This window comes from Theropithecus gelada, chromosome 14, assembly GCF_003255815.1.
Source record: "Theropithecus gelada isolate Dixy chromosome 14, Tgel_1.0, whole genome shotgun sequence".
Classification (NCBI taxonomy): Eukaryota; Metazoa; Chordata; class Mammalia; order Primates; family Cercopithecidae; genus Theropithecus; species Theropithecus gelada.
The window spans coordinates 37,296,056-37,317,554 of record NC_037682.1 but is presented as its reverse complement, the minus strand read 5'-3'; the positions used below and the strand labels follow the sequence as shown (position 1 = coordinate 37,317,554).

Sequence of the window (21,499 nt, the reverse complement as noted above, 5' to 3'; positions counted from 1 at the left end):
ACTTATGAATGGAAAGGCCTTTTGAGGAAAGATCCCGAAGGCATTGAGAGAGAGAAAAAAGCTATTTTACTACATAAATGTTTTAACTTTCAGCATTAAAAAGGAAACCTCAAACAAAAGCAAGAATAAGTGGTAAAACTTGAAGGGTATAGTTATACTATGTATATTACAGGAAAAAAGTCAATATCCCTTAGTGATTTCATCCTGTCCTATGGCTTTAAATATCATCTAAATGTTAACAACTCTCAAAAATTTATATTTTAGCTTAGACTTCTCTCTTGAACTTCAGATTCTTAACTGCCTACATGAGGTCTCCACTTGGATGTATCTTAGACAAATTTAACATGCCTAGAACAGAACTCCTAATTTTCTACAACCTCCACCCTGTATACCTACTCCATCTGAAGTCTTCCTTATCTCTCTGAAGGTGACTCAATTCTTTTAGATGCTAAGTTCAAAAATTTTAGATTCAATCTTAGGCATTTCTTTCTCTCCTATTACAAATCTAATTTTCTTTGAAATCTTGCTGGCTCTACCTTCAAAACATTTTAGAATCTGACCACTTCTCACCAGCTCCGTTGCTATTATCCTGGTCTGAATCATCACCATTTTTTGCTTGGGTTATTCTAGTAGCCTCCTCATGTTTCAGCCCTTGCCATAGTATAATCTACTCTCACCACAGCAGTCAGAGAGATTATTTAAGACCACAATTGAGATATGTTACATTTCTGCTCAGACCATGTCATGGCTCCTTGTTTTATTCAGAGTAAAAGACTAATTAAGTCCTTTATAGTAACCTAGGAGGCCCTATGTGATCTGCCTTCCTTCCCTTTATCTCTCTGATCTCCTCACTACTTTCATTCTCTTTTTCTTTGTACCAGTTATGTATCCTCACCAGCCTTTGAATATGTCAGGCAAATTCCTATGTTAAAGATTTTGCACTGTGATTGTGTCCCTCTACCTAAAAAAGTTTCTTCTCCCAGATATTCATACAGCTAATCCTGTGAACTCCTTCAAGTTTAATCAGTGAGATCCTCCCTGACCATGCTATTGAAAATAGCAATCTCTCTCCTCCCTGGCCACACTCCTGAACTCCCTTTATTTCTTTCTCATAGCATGTAGTACCTTCTAGCATTCTGTTTAATTTATTTACTATATTATTGTCTTTCTCTACTAGAAGTGAGCTCCTTGAGGGTGGTGGAGTTTGTTTCATACTTTGATCCCTATCATCAGACAAGTGCCTGAAATACTGCTATAAGTTAAACACTGTTGAATGAATAAAAAAAAAAAACCTACACTTAAGATCTTGTAAAACAGTAACCATTGTTGAAAAAGATGACTATATCAGAAAAATGTACAAAGGATGGCTGGGCAATTCACAGAAAAAAGAGTCTTCAATTAAAAAAAACACACTCAACTATATTAGTAATGAAAATGGAAAAAAGATAGTATTTATGACTATTGGCAAAGTATCAAGAAGCATTGCCATTACTTTCAATGATGAAAACCACAATTACTTCTGCCCCAACCTAAAAATTAGCAAAGACAGAAGTGGGAGAGAGTGTCCAAGATTAAAAAAGACTGCAGAGGCCTGAACCTTGTTTGGATCTTAATTCAAACAAATCATAGAAACAATTTATGAGACAATGGGGGAAATTTGGACACATTAGATATTTGATGACATTTTTCTTTTATACATACTTGATGTAAATGGAAGAAATGATGTGCCGTCTGAGATCTACTTTAAAATAATCTAGTGTAAGAACTGGGATGGAGGAAAGCAGATGGGTTTTCAAGATTAGACATGAGCTGATAAGTTTTAAAGTTAGGTGTGTTGGACATATGGTACTCATAGTATTCTTTGTGCTTATATACATGTTTGTAATTGATTTACTAAAAGCAGAAATTAAAAATATTTTAACACCAAAAGCTGGTGAGGCTAAAACAAAAAAAAGCTCATTCATTTATACTGCTGGATGGGGGTTAAAATCACCTAAAGGAGGGGAGTTACTTGACAATATATATTGCAAATTTTGCATAATGTTTGCATAATTTATCTTGAGCCAGAAATTTTACTTCTAAAGAATTTATTGTAGGGATAAGCAGATATGAGTACAAAGATAAATATACATATTCGCTTACTAAAAAATTCCTTGCAATAATAGTGAAAATTTATTAAACAACCCAAATGCCCAACAATAGAGTATAGCCTACATTCATTATAGTTAATCTCATCAGATTTTTTTTTTTTTTGAGATAGAGTCTTGCTTTGTTTCTTAGGCTGGAGTGCCATGGTGCAATCTCAGCTCACTGCAGCCTCAACTTCCCAAGCTCAAGTGAACCTCCCAGTTCAGCCTCCCAAGTAGCTAGGATTACAGGCATGGGCCACCATGCCTGGCTAAGTTTTGCATTTTTTGTAGAGACAGGGTTTCGCCATGTTGCTCAGGCTGGTCTTGAACTCCTGGCTCAAGCAATCAGCCTGCCTCAGTCTCCCAAAATACTGGGATTGCAGGTATAAGCCATTGTGCCTGCCCCAGATTCTTAAAAGCACTGCATGTGTGTGTATTTAAGTAAAAAGAATATAGTTAATTTAGTAAATACTTTTAAAGGTCCCTAAGGCACTTGAACTCACTTATAAACACCGTTCCTATTATTCCCCCTTGACACTATTCATCATGTATACAACACACATAATTCATGAAATGGAAAATACATAATAAGTAAATAGTTCATCTCTAAAATAATTTGAAAGAAATAGTAAAGTAACAAGCCAAGAACAAAACTTTATAAAAACAAAACCCACCTTCTAATATGTTTTCAAGAGAAAATACGTAATTATAAAATGTAACATGGCTTCAAGTCTTTCCTTCAAAAATACTATGAGAAGGAATTAAGAGTCAAGTAAATTCTTTTGTTTTATTGTTGACAAGTATAGTCTATGCAATTATACTGTATGTGAAATACAGATTTTTAAATAAGGAATAATGAGCATCATATAGCAGGTGGTCAGTATTTCTCGATCTTGGTGTTAAAATCCTATTTCCTTTCTAACATCTTGAGTACATTATAAAAAAAGAATTACGCCCAAAAGGTATAAGAGAATCTGAAAAAAACTTAAGTTTTGCTCTCCAGAGATCGCAACTAGGTCAGGTCACATGCTTTATTAAATGAAAAAGAATATATATGTGTACATACAATATATATGTTTTAAGAAAATCTATCCAACTTTCCCTATTATCTTAATGTAAAGGTATAATATAGGGAACTTCTGCTAATAATAAAGTAAAGATGGAGATAATTCCGACCAACCTTTCTTTTGAAGGCAACCAAAAGTCTGGACAAAAGATAAAAAACATCTGTTTGAAGGCACTGGATTATTAATAAGATGGTGAAAAACTATAGGTGAGTATCAGGAGGAAGTTGGAGGCTCAGGAAAGTAACTTCTGCAATTTCAGCTAATTTCCCCTTGAGGTTGTTTGCTTATGCTGGAAGAGCTGGCAGAAAAGCATAGCAACAGTGTTAAGAACTTTGTGGGAATAGGGTGCTGGAATTGGAAATTAGGATCTTTGTAAATCTTCCTTGCTTTGAGTTGGGACTCTGAACAGCTATACTGCAGAGGGCAAATCAGAAATAGGCAGGCCCTCAGGAAACTACAGTTTAGTATCAAATTATCTCAGTCTCTGAAATAGGACTCAAGTGATTTTGAATTGCTAATGCTACCTGGAGTCTGAAAGAAGGAATTGTAAATATTCTCTGAGATTTTTAATATTGTGATCAGATGCATCAAAATATTCTGCAAACAATTTTGCAAATACCTGACTGGCACACAAAAAATTTGCGTGCATATGAGGAATTAAGACCACATGCAAGAAAATCAGTCTAAACAGACCCAGTGGTTACAGACTTTGGAATTCTTAGACATAGACTTTAAATTATAGTTGTCTCTCAGTATCTGTGAGGGATAGGTTGCATGATCATTCTAAAATTCATGGATGCTCACATTCTTTACATAAAAAATAATACAGCATTGGCACACAACCTATACAATCCTACCATATGCTTTAATAATCTCTAGATTACTTACAATATCTAATACTACATATATATTATGTAAATAGTTATGATGCACTGTTTAGGGAATAATGACCAAAAAAAGTCTATATGTTCAGTACAGATGAAACCATGCATTTTTTTTTTTTTGATCACTTGGTTGAATCCATGGATGCAGAACCCATGGATATGGATGGCTGACTGTAATTATAACCTTTGTACTTAATAACAATTTTTGCAAAGATATGAAACTATAAAAAAGAATGAAATGGAAATTCCAGAATTGGAATGTAGTGACTGAAATTAAAAATTTTATGGATTTAAGGATCATTTGATAAAGCTGAAAAAAGAAAGTAAACTGCAGAATGTGAGAAACAAAATTATCCAGAGAGAGAAAAACACATTAAAAGCAAAAGAGTAAAAGGCATATACAATACAATGAGAAAGTGCCATGCAATATAATTGGAGTCACAAAAGTAGAGGAGAGAGCAAAAGTGACAAAAGCAATAGGTGAGGAGATAATGGTTAAGAACTTTCCAAAACAAATGAAAGATAATGCAGAAATAAATTCAGAAAGTCATCAACCCACTTAAGAGAAGTAAAAATAAAGTCAACTAGGCATAATTTAATAAAACTATTAAAAGCCAAAGACTGGGAAAATATTTCAATAAGCCAGAAGTCAGATTGTATTCACAGGTGCAACACTTAACATAAAATCTGACTTCAACAGATTATTATTCTCTGTGAATAAGGTCTTACATATTAGCCCTTCATTCCCAACTATTTGTCTATTTGTCTTAGGTGAGCTAAATGTGTGCTGGGACACATTTGAGCCAAATGTCCCAGCACACATTTAGCTCACCTAAGAAAAATGAACTCTAGTTGGGAGTGAGGGGCTAACAAACACCAGATCTCAAGAAAATTCCCCATAATGGAAAATATAGGCAGATTTGACTATATAAAAGTTAAAAGTCCAATAAATTGATCAATTATTGCTTAACATATATACATATATATATGTAAAGCACCAAATGAACAAAGAGTTATTAGATACGAAGTGCCAAGCAAAAGACTAAGCAAACAAAAAGCCCCTCAAACCCATAACAAATAAACAAAAATTTTCACTAGTGCGAATGAGCAAAGGATACCTCACAGGGGATGAATTGGCCTTGTCAATAATCTGAGAGTTACAAATTTTAAAAGACTATGCGGCTGGGTGCGGTGGCTCACACCTGTAATTCCAGCACTTTGGGAGGCCGAGGCGGGTGGATCACGAGGTCAGGAGATTGAGACCATCCTGGCTAACACGGTGAAACCCCATCTCTACTAAATATACAAAAAATTAGCCGGGTGTGGTGGCGGGCTCCTGTAGTCCCAGCTACTTGGGAGGCTGAGGCAGGAGAATCGCGTGAACACGGGAGATGGAGCTTGCAGTGAGCAGAGATTGTGCCACTGCACTCCAGCCTGGGTGACAGAGCAAGACTCCATCTCAGAAAAAAAAAAAAAAAAAAAAAAGACTATGCATTATTATTATTGCTGTTGTTACTACTTTTGGTTTAGGTGAAGATTAAACAGGTACTCCCATGTGTACTAAGCATAGAAAAAAATTATAAAAAGCAGTTTAAAATGATGCATTAAAAAAAAAAGATATATCCTTTACCCTGGCAAATCAGCTTCTAGGATTCTGCTATGCACACACAAATGGGAATATACAGATATGTTCTCTGATGTACTGTTCACTAACAGAAAATGGTTAATTAAATTATGGTATGTCTATTCTCTGGATTCTCAAAAACAATACAAAAATGAGGTAGATTCTTCATGTATGTACCCTAAAAATGTTCATAATAAACAAATAAAACCAACAAACATAATAAACTAGCAAAAAAGTTGCAGACCACTATGTGTAATGTGCTAGCATTCATGTGAAACTTATCAAAAAGCTTTATGTAATACAAATACATTTGTATTATACACATACTGCAAAAATAAATATTTAACAGCATTTAATCTCTGAGATAGAGCATAAAATTGAGGTTCTGAGAAGAGTTGAACATGGCACTCTACTTCTTATGTTCTACATTGTCTGAATTTTTTTCTTAACTAAGATTATATGTTAGCTTTGCAATTAAAATGTCTCATACATACTTTTATGAAAGAGAAATATCAAGTGATTTATCAATAGAAAAATAGTAAACTCTACATTGTTAGTTGATCTTAAGAACAGATTATTATTATAGAATATGATATGATTAATTATAATTTCCTGCCCTTAATAGAGGTTACATTTTAAGGAAGGATAGGAAGCAAAATTATTCCATCAAAAATAGGTAAAACGGGTCAGGCATAGTGGCTCATGCCTATAATCTCAGCAATTTGGGAGGCCAAGGGAGAGAACTGCTTGAGTCCAGGAGTTTGAGGTCAGCCTGGGTAACATAGTGATACTTTGTTTCCACAGGAAAAAAAAAAAAAAAAAAAAAGCCAGGGGTGGTGGTGCATGCCTGTAAGTCCTGGCTACTCCTGGGGCTGAAGTGGGAGGATTGCTAGAGCCCAGGAAGTGGAGGCTGCAGCAAGCTTTGATTGCACCACTGCACTCCAGCCTGGGCAACAGGGTGAGACCCTGTCTCAAAAAAAAAACAAAAACAAAAAAAGAGGGTAAAATTAGAACATCAATGCATACTTGTTCTAGATCTTTGGACGATACTGGTGAATTGAAATGACTATAAAGGTAATTTTCCCATTAAGTTTTTTTTATCTTTTTGAGATGGAGTCTCGCACTCTCGCCCAGGCTGGAGTGCAGTGGCGCCATCTCGGCTCACTGCGAGCTCCACCTCCCAGGTTCATGCCATTCTCCTGCCTCAGCCTCCTGAGTTGCTGGGACTACAGGTGCTCACCACCATGCCTGGCTAATTTTTTTTATTTTTACTAGAGACTGGGTTTCACCGTGTTAGCCAGGATGGTGTCGATCTCCTGACCTTATGATCTGTCCGCCTCGGCCACCCAAAGTGCTGGGATTACAGGCGTGAGCCACCGCGCCTGGTCCCAATTAATTTTAATAAAATAGCCAAATCTATTAAAAATTAACTGTTCTATAGATTGATATACAAAGGTTATCTTTAGAAATAATGTTACTATTTACTTAAAACGAAAGTTATACTTACAACAAGGAATAGGCTGAACTGGTCCAAGTTGTGGAAAGGTCATAAGAACAGAAATCCCTGGTGGATCATTTTGCTTTGGTTGTTCAGCAGTTTGGTCAGCCCAAACTACCACTTTTTTCCTCTCCACCAAATGTTCGATCTCTTTGAAGTCAGACTCAAAAGCAGCATTTGACAGGCCAGCATCTTTTAATGTGCAATACTGTTTTCTTAGGGTTGGAAGTAAAGCATTCAATACTCTATATACAGAAGACGAGAAGAAAGGAGAGATAAATGTTATATCTTAAATACATTATTTTAGTTCTTTTATGTAACACCCAAAGTATTAGCATATCATTAAAATAATTTCCCATGTATGAACTAAGTTCTAGTCTCAGATTGTCTTCACTTGCTTCCATATGACCTTGGACAAGGCAAAAACTGAAGTTTTTCCTCTGTAATGTGAGGGACAGATAAATAGCCACTACTTACAACAGGAGATTGCTTTGAGGACTAAATAAATTAAGTATATTTATTTACTTATTTTTTAGAGACAGGGTCTCACTCTGTGGCCCAGGCTGGAGTGCAGTGGCATGATCATCTCATTGCAGCCTCGATCTCCTGGGCTCACTTGATCCTCCCGCCTCAGGCTCCCAAGTAGCTGGGAACACAGATGTGAGCCACTACATTAACTTTTTAATTTTTTTGGTAGAGATGGGGTCTTGTTATGTTGCCCAGGTTGGTCTCAAACACCTAGCCTCAAGAGATCTTCTTGCCTCCACCTCCCAAAGTGCTGGGATTACAGGGATAAGCCACTGTGCCTGGCTAAATGAATTAGATGTACATAAAAGCTTTTTGCAAACATAATGTGATTTCCAAACCACAGATGTTGTTACTGCTACTAATTATCATAAAATTGAAATGAAAAATTAATATACTATGTGAAATGATGAGATATATTTTAAGTATACAATATTATAACACACACACACACACACAAACACACAACAAAAGAACAAAACCTACCTCTCCTTTAAGTTAAATGACCTAAAGAATGGCTTTTGGAATGGCACTTAAAGGGATTTTAAGGAGAAAAGTTGTGGATAAGGATGGGGAGTACAAATAATCGTTAGGGCACTGGATTCATGGCTCTAACTCAAAATCTTCCTTATTAGTAGCAATTAGAGCAGCACTGAATGTAATTTTTTGTGTATCAGACTTCTATGTAAGTGGTCACTGAAGAAATGTCACAGCTAAACAGTTATACATTTATACACTCAATCAGTGGTTCCCAACTTTTCTATAAAGGAAGATGTCTAACATGAATGATCTTGAAGTGATTCAGTCCTGGAATCCTGAGTCCATCAAGATGATGTTCCAGTCGTCTCATAACATCGAGGAGAAGAGAACCAGTAGAATTATGGATAGGGTAGTGGGAAAAGACTAATCAGGCATTAATTTTCATACACAAGGAAACAGCACCTTTTAACCTATGAGTCTTAAATATTTCAATAGCAGCACAAAAAATTGTGACCTTTTTCCTTTTGGTGGGAGTTGCTGGAGGGTACTGCAATTAAGTAGGTAACAAGTACAAGAGAAGTTATTAATCAAAGGCAATTAAACAATTACTTATTTAGCATCTACACTAATCAGGTACTGTGCAGGAAAGTTATCATAGTAGGCCTGACACTGCTAAGAAAGGCTTGGTTATAAGGTTGACACCTGGCTGGTATTTTAAAATATGGATTTTAGGAGGGTTCCCAGCATTTCCAGAACTCATATGACAAGAGTGGCTCACTGTGCTTAAACTGTTTGCACAAACAATGTGGTTTATGCTAAAACACCTTCTTTCCTTTTGAAAAGTCTGGAATCTTGATACATCCTGGCAGAAAGTGCCTATGCAACTAGCTTCCAATAAAAACCTGGGGCACGGAACTCAAAAGAGCTTCCAAAGCAGACAACATTTCACATGTGCTGCCACAACTTTTTGCTGGAGGAATTGTACACATTCTGTGTGATTCCACTGGAGGAAGACTCTTGAAACTTTGTGTCAGGGTTCCTGCAGACTTTGCCCCCTGTACCTTTTCCCTTTGCCGATTTTGCTTTGTAGCCTCTTGCTGAAATAAAGCACAACTAATAATAAAACTATATGATGAGTCTTGTGAATCTCCCTAATGAATCACTGAACCTGAAAGTAGTCCTAGGGACCTATAACACAGGAATTATATCATGTTATTTACTTTCATGTTTAATCTTTTCAAAAACTTTATATGAAATGTATTATAATCTATTCATAACCTTTATATGAAATGTATTATAATCTATTTTTATATAAGAAAACCATGGCTTAGCAAAGCTAAATAATCAGCATAAGGTTATATTGCTAATAAAAGCTGTAATTCAAGATTGATTCCAAAACTCATCCTCTTTCTTCTATGCCACATTGCCTCTGTGATGCTGTGGTTCACCGATTTTCTAAATTATTGAGTTAGTCTTTTTCCCTCCATTTTAAGGTTAATGTTTATCTTAAGATAGTGTATTCATCTAGAGTCTGATATAGCAAATGTAGTATGGTTAAAAGAAATTAATGTTTCTTGACGACTTCAGCTCTTGTAAGTGGTTTGAGTGTTAGCAAATGAATATTCAATATCTGCTCTAGGAATAGACACAGAAAGTATAAAGAGATTAGTTTGAGCTTCCAGCCACATAAGAATAACTCCCTGAAGTTTTTCATTTTTCTTTTTTAGAAAAAGGTATACTAACATGATTTCCTCTAAATCAAGATAATTAATTATCAGTTATTTGAACATACTAGTAGAACATGAATAGATTCTTAGAGTAGCAGAAAGCAGTTAGAGAAATAAATTTCTCATTTGCATGGAACATCAAAGTGATGCCTAAGGAGTTGACTGATGTATCCAATGTGACAAAAAAAGATTAAGCCATACTTTTTCTTTTTTACTATTATGTTTTAAAAATAAATGACTAATGTTACTACTGAGCTAGAAGAGAGAACATAAAAGGTCTCTTATAGCATCCCATAAAAATCAGGACACCTGATATTTAGCAACTTCACTGTAATGACAGCAAAAAATTCTGAAATTATGAATAATTAACAATTGCCTACTTAAAAATTCAAGTGATGTTAACAGCACTTGCTTCTAAGAGGAGACATGGATGGCTAGAAGATAGAGGTAGAAGGCAGATTTCTTTTCAATGTGTAGGTACTTATGAAATTTTGTATTCCATAGCATATATTAAGTAAAAGTAACGTACTTTTAAAGAAAAACACTTTCAAATGTATAAAGCAATGTAAAAAGTTTGTTGGAAGGAAAGAACTCTCTTAATGTTTTCTGGTTCAGGCAGACACTTAAAAATAATGTATCCTGTAACACATAAAACTCAATTTTCTGGCAGTGGAAAATTGAACTTCTGTGCTTCAGATATAGTGTTAAAATCGGAAAATAGGTAGATGTATGTACTCACGCCTCAGTCTGCTTGTGTTGCTGTTCCTGAAGACAAGCTAGATCCATCATATGTCTAATCTGTGCTTTCAAATCTTTGTTCTGGAGGTGCAAATGGTGACAATGAAGATCTTTCTTGAGTTCCTAGGACAAACAATATAAAATGTACTTCAGATTACTCTAAGAATATTAAAATTAAATCAGTTTAATAACACTTATTTTATATTGTTGCCAATAGTTTTAATTCTTTTTAGATATTAAATGATATGTTTAGAAATAATTTGAAAAATAAGAGTTCTGGAAAAGGTGGTCTATAATTTACAAGCAAGATAGGTTTTCATGTTTTGTCAGAAACTGAGTATTAGGAATTTAGAAGAAATTTTACTGTGATGACAGTTTCTTGGTCTATCCAACTTGTTCACGATGTTGTAAAAATACATAAATATGACCAGTTTGTGCTTAAATGTCACTTCCTCAGAAAGGCTTTCCTTGAGCATTGTATTTGGATAGACACTCTCCACCCCTCGATATTGTCATAGCATTGACTGCATTGATCAGTAACAATTTCACTGATGTATTCATTTATTTATAATTTCTCTGTTCATACCAGAACATACAGTTTACCATCAGCACAGGCATTGAGTCAGGTTAGTTCAGTGTTAAAGCCCCAGTGTACTAAGTCTTAAGTTGTGTGCAATAAAAATTTATTTTTTTTGCATGAAACAAAAGATCATAAGGTTGATATCACCTTTGGTTGGATGATATGGTTAGAGCACTGGCCTATGAGTCATGTGATTTTAGAGATGGGCTTATAAGGCCTTGAAACAAATGCTACCTTAAGTTGAATATACAGCCTTTATGGAGATCAGTTTGCTGGACTAAATTTTAAGAGCTGGATCAGATGATCTCTTCAGTCCTTTCCAGTTAGAAAATTAAATGATCATAATAGTGTGAACATGTTTGCCAAATATTCCATCTGTTTTCCCTTAAAAGAAAAATATCCTTTATATACGTCCTCTGATAATCTTATCTTCTTGAATCTTTCTTCTTTTAAAGAGAGAAGACTTGAGACCCACTCTTGATACAAGCTTCATCCTAGCAAAAGTGTGAAAATGTTTTTTGTAGGCTCCATTTTCCTAAGCCTCATCTGCCTAGGGCCAGGTGTCCTGTAATCTACTACCTAAAGTTACTTGTCTTTCCTTAAACCTACTAAACCTTATCTACAGAAAATATCAGCGAAGGGATTACACCAAAGTATAAATGGTGATAATCAAATATTCTCAGAAACTTTATTGGAAAAATTTCAGTCAATACAATGAAAAAAATTTAAATTCTTTGGACACTTTGAATGGCTAAGACAGGAACCCTATAGGCAGGAGAGCTATGCCTGGAAACTGGACACTTCCTCCTAGGGACAATTCCCATAATCCATCTTAGCTTTAGTGAGTGGAAACAATGCAAAGTATTCTTCAGATTCTTTTAAAGAATATTAAGATTAAATCAATTTTAATAAAACTCCTTTCCAATGTGCAGTTGACCAATAATTTTCTAAAATGTCAAAGTTATTTTTTTCCTTTTTAAAAAGTACTTCCAATGCCAGTTATTGAGACTATGACAGAGAACAATGTCACTCATCCTGTTTGTCTGGATATATTAAAGTTAGGAGTTATTTATGTAATTCATTATACTTCAAGAAATATATCAAATGTTTTAGAAAAAAATTTATCTTTGGAGGCAGGATGATATGGCTAGAGTCATGTGATTTCAGAGATGGGTTTAACCTAGAAACAAATGTCATCTTAAGCCAAATATATGCTCTTTATGGAGATTAGTTTACTTGACTAAAATTAAAGAGCTGGATCAGATGATCTCTTTGGTTCTTTCTATTAATAGTTAGAAAATTGGATGATCATAATAGTGTGAACATGTTTGCCACACATTGCATCTTTTTTCCTTTAAAAAAAACCTCTCCTTATAGCATTAGGAGAAATACCTAATGTAAATGATGAGTTGATGGGTGCAGCAAACCAACAGGCACATGTATACCTATGTAACAAACCTGCACATTGTGCTCATGTACCCTAAAACTTAAAGTATAAAGAAAAAAAATCCCTCCTTTATACACATCCTCTGATAATCTTATTCCTTTATCTTCTTGAGTCAGTCTTTTAAAGAGACAAGACTTGATTGTATAATTATATTAGTCAATAATGGGTCTTTGGCTAGCCTGTTAACTTTGGAAAACCAAGTTTACAATTTGAGTCTTTCTTGACATACTAATGACTAAATCTGATTGGAAGAACACGGCTTATTTTGAGAAGTATAAGTAGGCCAGTAATGGCTAAAGTATAGAGTATAATGAAAGGTGATATATAAACCTTGAGAAGTATTCAGGTGCCAGATCATGCTAGGCCTGGTAACTCACAATGGAGAATTTATTCTAGGGAGAAGGCACTGAAGAACAACATGATCAGTTTTACCTTTTAAAACTCACTTTGGTTGCAGTGGAGAAAATGAATTGCAGTAGAACATGAATCAGAGAAGAAAGACCAAATGTATCAGTCCAATAATGGGGCACAGGAGTCTGAATTAGGGATAGCAGTAGAGGGGTATAAAGAGAAGTAGACAGATTCAGAATATTGAAGAGTAAATAATGCAGGAGAGTATAGAGAAAACAGCAGCAATTTGAAAGTCAGAAGTTCTGGGTATTTGTCCAGAGTTGTTTGACCTTGGATAAGTTCCTTTATCGTAAAGCTATGTCTCAATTTGCTTATATAAAAAATAATGGCTTATAACTAGATAATTTTCTCAGCTATTTTTTCAGCTATAAATATCTGCACAGAAAAGAATTGAGGGTTAGATTTGGGTGATGGCAATGAAAATGGTTTTAATTTTATTTGTTCAAGTTATTTGTGATAAAATGCATAAAAAACAAAGATGTAAAAATCAGTTCCAGGTTCACATTCAGGTATACAAAAGTTCTTCATAAGAGAAATCTAGACGACAGATTGGTAGAAAAATTAATTTGACCATATTGAAAAAGTTTTAATTTATTAAAAATAATCTAGACAATATTGATTAACTTCATAAACACTAAAAAGTAGACAAAAAAGCAAACACAAAATAGCAATAATAATGATATCAGAAACAATACCATACCATTTTTAAAATTGGAAGCTTATGGTAATGTGGGATAGAAAAGGCAAACTAGTAAATTTCTACAAATGACTTTTTTGCCTCCTTAATATTTCATAAGTTCTTAAGTACTTCTGCAGTTGGAATGTTGATTACATGGACAAACATATAATACAAGCATAATTTAAATTAAGTTAGGATATTGAGAGGTGAAAATACTCTAGGAATATTATTTAAAACTTATATACACACATATTTAAAATTTTTAATTAATATACTTACTGCCACTGAACTGTGTATCTACACATGGTTAAGATGGTAAATTTTATGTTATATTTTACTACACACAAAAAGTTGTTTCAAGACTCTTCATGAGAAAATTTTTGCTGACTAGAAGGGGTAAATAATCTATGAGAATATCATAGCCCGAAGTAACCAAACAAATTAAGGAAAGTAGTTATTTTTAAATGAGGTCAAAGTTTAACACTAACCAAAAGACTTAAGAGTTTTATATAGTTTAGAAAATGATGATCTTGAGAATATGACTGCTTTAGATATACAGTCTCCAAATAAACAATTAAATAATAAGTGAAATAAATTGAAAAGTACTGTCAACATTCCACACCTGCTACCAATCCAAGAGAAGCAACTCTTGTGCATTAAATGAGAAACACTCATTTGCCCAGGGTTATCAGTCGTTTTCCTTGAAACGATTTTATCAACAACATAACCATATTTCAGTATTCCTACAGGTACTGTGATAGAGCCTGTTGCATTCTATGATGAGCCTCTATGGCTTTATATGGAATTTCAGAAGTTATATCCTCTGATCCTAGCTAACCATATTATAGTTTATTGATGAATCTTGTCTTTTTTTGCTTACTCCTTTTGAGTCGTTATATCATCTTAAGATGGATACAACATTTTTTTAAAATGTGCTATAGTTTCCTTCTGAAGTAGATATTCTTAATCTTGTGTCAATGGAAGGGTTTTAGGAAACCCAAATGACTTAGGAAATATGCAAAATTGTATGAATTTGACCTCCCCAATTTCTCATCTGGGAGAAAATCCACACAGCTTTGAACAGATTCTCAAAGGCATCTATGACCCCCAAAAAGGTCAGAATCACTGTTCTGGAAGAGAAATTATATTATATATTATATTAAATTATATTATATGATGCAGTTAACTCTTTTGTTGTGTACACTCATTCTTTGTACAACTTGCTTAGCTATTGATGTCTATGCTATTGTAGCTTAGAATAGTATTAAACTGTTATTTATCATTCATTATTATTTGTTATGTGCTGCTAGGCTTTGAATATAGCACTCCACTTAAGCTCATAATATCTTAAATACATTTATAGATGACAAATTAAGACATTAATGTTAAACGCACTGTCCAAAGTCATATAATTAGTGTTAGAGTTGGTATTCAAAACAACTACTATATGCCAGAATTACCAAACACTCCAACTCCAAAATCTATCCTCTTTCCAGTGTTTACATTCTTTTTGTGGGGAATATTTTAAAGTGCCTTACAGACTAAGTTACATTATTGCAAAATATTACTAGAATGTGCTGTATACAATATTTAATGTCCTAATCTACTTAACTAACTGACTGGTATGCTTTTATCAAGATATTCTGAGGTGCAGATTAAATTGTTGGCTCAATAAATATCCATACTAAGGAACTACTGTCTTTGGCTTCCTTCTTAGCAAACAGGATATCTGCTGCTTGCTCCTTTCACTACTTTGAACTGTCGTCATTAACTACTACTGCTAGTCTTTTCTCTCCAGTCATGTCTGAGCTTTCATGTTAAAAGAATAATCATTTACAGCCATTGCTAACCCATCAGAGAATCCATTCCCCAGTCATAATGCATTGACTAATATCTTTGAATTATAAAAAAATTAGTACTTTTGAACATTAAAGATCTCTGGCATTTGTTGGCAAATATTTTATATTTTCTTTCACCTGTATTTTCTATCTGGTGCCCTTCTAGGAATTAAAAGATTTTAGAAGTTTCCATATCAATTAGCTGACACAGAGTTATAGAATTTCAGAAGAGCATCACCAAAGTACAGACTGTAGATATTTTTCCTTTTAGAAAAAGACTGAAAAGAAGTTGTTCTTTTATTAAACTATTAAGTATTTGGGTGAAAATTAGTTATTTCATAGCAGTTGCTCCTAGTTGCTTAGCCCATATTTACTTTCTTCTTCTTTCTTATTAAGAGATCTCCAATCCCATTACTGGGTATATACTCAAAAGATTATAAATCATTCTACTATAAAGACACATGCACACATATGTTTATTGCAGTACTATTTACAATAGCAAAGACTTGAAACCAACCCAAATACCCAACAATGATAGACTGGATAAAGAAAAGGTATATTGCACATATACACCATGCAATACTATGCAGCCATAAAAACGAATGAGTTCATGTCCTTTGCAGGGACATGGATGAAGCTGGAAACCATTATTCTCAGCAAACTAACACAGGAACAGAAAACTAAACACTGCACATTCTCACTCATAAGTGGGAGTTGAACAATGAGAACACATGGACACAGGGATGAGAATATCATATGCCGGAGGCTGTTGGGGGTGGGGGCAAGGGGAGGGAGAGCATTAGGACAAATACCTAATGCATGCCAGGCTTAAAAACTAGAGGACAAGTTGATAGGTGCAGCAAACCACCACAGCACATGTGTACCTATGTAACAAACCTGCACATTCTGCACATGTATCCCAGAATTTAAAGTTAAAAAAAAAGAGAGAGAGCTCCGATACTGTTCAGAGTAATTATGCAAAAAAAAAAAAAAAAAAAGAGGTCATCTTTTCAGAATGCCTTCTATCTACAGATAGCCATGTGACATATTTCTAGCCAACACATTAGTCTGTTAGGAATTTTTGGAAACATCTTTGCTCTCCTATATAGCCATCCCCCCCTCCTTTCTTTCCTCTTCTTCTGGCTTAGGTGTGTAAACTTGAGACTAGATATGAAACAGTAATATTACAATCATGAAACGACAAGCATGATAATGACATTTTAAAGGTACTGCATTAGAAATGAACTGCATACTTCCAAGACTTCTTGTTAAGAGAACAAAAGACAGCCCACACTAGTTAAGGCACTAAAGTTAGATTACTGCAACCTTGTAGCAGAACATAATTCTAATGTGATACTGTCATTACCCATTACTACACTTTAAAAATAAAACCTTTTGCCATTCTAAGGTGGAATATCTTCAGTTACACACACACACACACACACACACACCCTTTCAAATCAACTTTAACCATAACACATTTAATGTTGACCTCATTTAAACTATTTTTGCATAAAATATCAACATTTCTAACAAATTACCTACATAATGAATCCTCAAGTACAGTTTGAAATAGAATTATTTATTTTAACCTAAAAGCTACCTTATAAAAGGATGCAATCACTTAGAAATAACATTTAAAAGTAAATTAAATCTCAGAGTTATGAGGCAATAATAGTTGTCTTATGAAAGACATTCACTCAATAAGAAAGAGAACACATTTTAGGAGCTCAGTTCTTACAAATTAAATCTGAACATACAGAGATATTTGTACCTTTGGAATATGACCGTTTTGACCTAAGTGTCCCATTTCTTTTTCGACACGATGGAGCCAATTAGTATTCTCATCAAATTGCTTCAGTTCCTCCTCCCTCCTTTTCTCCAGGTAGCAGCGACGAGTTTTCAACATTGCAAGTCTATGATCTCGTTTTCCAGTGGCCTGAAACACAATTCATTTAACAGTGAATCTAATTTTTATGATCTTTGATGTATGTGATATTAGTAAACTAGTATATTTTCTTATGTGTACTATTGTAGTAAATTAAGTTAGGCTATATATTTGTATTTAAAGCTATTTCCCCCTTGAAATCTCAGAATACTACTGCTTGCAGAAAAATAGGAAATTGAGCTGTGAGTCATTGTTATAAAATTACAGGTTGAGAGTTTATGGCTTTCAGAAATACAACGACCAAATCGAAGACTATAACTTTTGTTTTTTTGGTGTTAAAGTACAGTCCTTTCAGTACGTTTCATCTGAAAAGTTCATACAAGGTCAGATATATTCCATGATCTCCATACTCAAAATCAAAGCAGATGCATATATTGCTCTTATCTTTGATGTGAATAAATAATGTGTTCTATTGCTCTGTGTTTGCCTATAAGGCCTCAAATTGACTGATATAGAAAAAAGAGCTTATATCAGAGTGCTTATCAGTATCTGATCTTGCCTGTAGCTTGGTTCAGGAGCCATAATGAATATTCAAAATATTTTTGGTGTTTTACCTAGGCACAAATTGAGATTACAATTAATCTTTGATTTCTTACCCTAAGAGTCTTGCACACTATCATGAAAACAATGGGCCAGAACATCTTGCCCTCTCTGGGGTATTTGCCCATAGACACTAAAGTCAATAATTATCAGATAGGATGGGTAGACCTGAAACAATGGATCCCCAAAGGTTAGAATAAGCATTTGCAGCTGGTTCTGGGAGCAGGAAATGAAAAAAAAAAGAAGAGCAGAAACTAGATTTGAATTTGGTCAAAGAACTCCCCCTCTTTGGGAGATAAACATCTCTTAACTTTGGCAAAAGATGTACTATTGAGACTAGGGCATATAATAGAAAAATATGATTATCTTCATCTGGATAGAGGATATGAGCTAATAAATGATTTAAGGTCAGGCAAAGGTGGCTATCAAGAAGTCATAACCAAATCTTAGATATTCATAAACTTTTACTTACCTTCCCTTCAAGGGAAATTCAAGAGTCAGAGAGAGGCAGATTCCATTTCAGGCTAGAGTCATAGATAAGGGAAAAATAGTTGATAGCCACTGTCATTCTAACTAAGGTTCCTGACTCTTTTTTATGGCTTCTCTGGTTAATTATAATATCCTTGTCTCTCTCTGTCATGGTAAGACAGTAACAAAAACAAAACAAATGTCTCAAAGAAACAAAAACCTGGATAGTCAAGAAGAGAAAACAAAACAAAACGTAACCCATCAAACTGACCACAGCACTAGGAAGAGAACTGTGACAGAATGCTACAATGCAGGCTGGGATGGTGGCTCATGCCAGTAATTCTAGCACTTTGGGAGGCTGAGGCAGGAGGACTGCTTGAGGCCAGAAGTGCAAGACCAGCCTGGACAACATAGAGAGACCGTGTCTCTACACAAAAATTAAAAAATAAATTTAGGCTGGTTTCGTGGCATGTGCCTGTAGTCCCAGCTACTTGGTAGGGTAGAGGGGCTGATGTGGGAGCATCATTTTAGTCCGGGAGGTTGAGGCTGCAGTGCAGCGAGCCATGACTGCATGATTGTGCCACTGCACTCTAGCCTGGGCAACAAAGTGAGACTCTGTCAGCAAAAACTAAAAAAAAAAATGCTATCATGCAAAGGTTACCCAAGCATGGTACAGGGACCCCTAAGGATTCCTGGGATCCTTTCAGAGAGTTCACAAGGTTAAAACCATTAAAACCATTTTCATAATAACACTAAAATGTTATTAGTCTTTTTAAATTGTTGTTTGCTCATACAGTTAGTTGTACAGTAGTTTTCTAGAGGCTAAATGATCTGTAACATCACAACAGAATAACAATTCAGCAGTTATGAGAATACAGCTGATAGGAAAAGCCAGGCATTAAAGAAATTTGCAAACATGTAAAACAATGCCACTCTTCTATTTTCACTATCAATTTTTGAGAAAATAAAATTATTTATGTAACCACACAAAATTTTTAATTATTATTTAATGTTTAATTATTTATAATTTATTGCTATTTATTATATTTTATTAATATAATTATTTCTTTATTATTTAATATTATTTTAAAATGAATCAATACATAAATATGGTTTTGCACATCTCAGTTTTAATTTCTAATATAGAAATATTGGTAGAGAGACTACATATAAACAGGAGCTCTTTGAAGACCTAAATAATTTTTAGAAGTGGAAAGGGATCCTGAAACTTGAAGTTTAGAGCTACTGCTATAACAGAAGGTGGGAGGTGTGACCTATTGACTTTTTTCTGCCATTCAGCAGGTGTAGAAATTTAGGCAGATCTTAGTGGGTCTTCAGTTACTTTGTCTGAAAAATGAAGATGAAAATATTGTACCTAACTGAAGGCAGGCAGCTAATTAAATTATCTTTATTTTGCTTTAGCATTTACAATTGTAGGGACTCTTAGAAACCAGGGTATGCGGGTCTGATGGCAGCAATATTTAATATCAGAAAATCCTAAATGAAAACCTCCAAAAGTCTGTTTTGACTTTTTACTTCTAATGTTCATCAAATGTATCCTCTACGATAGTTCTTAGAGGACATTTTCCATCAGAGTACTACTACCACCCATTGTTCTAAAATGGCAAGTTAGTGTTTGGGAATACATTCTAAAATATGCATGTTATAGGGGCGGAGCAAGATGGCCGAATAGGAGCAGCTCCAGTCTTCAACTCCCAGCGCCAGCGACACAGAAGACCGGTGATTTCGGCATTTTCAACTGAGGTACTGGGTTCATCTCACTGGGGAGTGCCGGACGATCGGTACTGGTCAGCTGCTGCAGCCCGACCAGCGAGAGCTGAAGCAGGGCGAGGCATTGCCTCACCTGAGAAGCGCAAGGGGGAAGGGAATCCCTTTTCCTAGCCAGGGGAACTGAGACACACAACACCTGGAGAATCGGGTAACTCCCACCCCAATACTGCGCTTTGAGCAAACAGGCACACCAGGAGATCATATCCCACACCTGGCCGGGAGGGTCCCACACCCACGGAGCCTCCCTCATTGCTATTACAGCAGTCTGTGATCTACCGGCAAGGCAGCAGCGAGGCTGGGGGAGGGGCGCCCGCCATTGCTGAGGCTTAAGTAGGTAAACAAAGCTGCTGGGAAGCTCGAACTGGGTGGAGCTCACAGCAGCTCAAGGAAACCTGCCTGTCTCTGTAGACTCCACCTCTGGGGGCAGGGCACAGAAAACAATAACAAAGCAGCAGACACCTCTGCAGACGCAAACGACTCTGTCTGACAGCTTTGAAGAGAGCAGTGGATCTCCCAACACGGAGGTTGAGATCTGAGAAGGGACAGACTCCCTGCTCAAGCGGGTCCCTGACCCCTGAGTAGCCTAACTGGGAGACATCCCCCACTAGGGGCAGTCTGACACCCCACACCTCACAGGGTGGAGTACACCCCTGAGAGGAAGCTTCCAAAGCAAGAATCAGACAGGTACACTTGCTGTTCAGAAATATTCTATCTTCTGCAGCCTCTGCTGCTGTTACCCAGGCAAACAGGGTCTGGAGTGGACCTCAAGCAATCTCCAACAGACCTACAGCTGAGGGTCCTGACTGNACGAAATGAAAGAGATGAAAACCATGACACGAGAAATACGTGACAAATGCACAAGCTTCAGTAACCGACTCGATCAACTGGAAGAAAGAGTATCAGCAATTGAGGATCAAATGAATGAAATGAAGCGAGAAGAGAAACCAAAAGAAAAAAGAAGAAAAAGAAATGAACAAAGCCTGCAAGAAGTATGGGATTATGTAAAAAGACCAAATCTACGTCTGATTGGGGTGCCTGAAAGTGAGGGGGAAAATGGAACCAAGTTGGAAAACACTCTTCAGGATATCATCCAGGAGAACTTCCCCAACCTAGTAGGGCAGGCCA

General features: G+C 35.5%; 1 protein-coding gene across 1 annotated transcript in view; it reads right to left on the bottom strand.

Annotated features, from left to right (window-relative positions):
* Window positions 1–21,499, bottom strand: part of KIF18A (kinesin family member 18A) — an 89,746-nt gene that overhangs the window by 27,420 nt on the left and 40,827 nt on the right. Inside the window, exons 11-13 of the mRNA XM_025357715.1 lie at window positions 17,402–17,566; window positions 10,674–10,795; window positions 7,212–7,447 (exon numbers count right to left, since the gene is read on the bottom strand). Coding sequence (XP_025213500.1) covers window positions 7,212–7,447; window positions 10,674–10,795; window positions 17,402–17,566 — 523 coding nt within the window. The remainder of the gene's footprint in view (window positions 1–7,211; window positions 7,448–10,673; window positions 10,796–17,401; window positions 17,567–21,499) is intronic.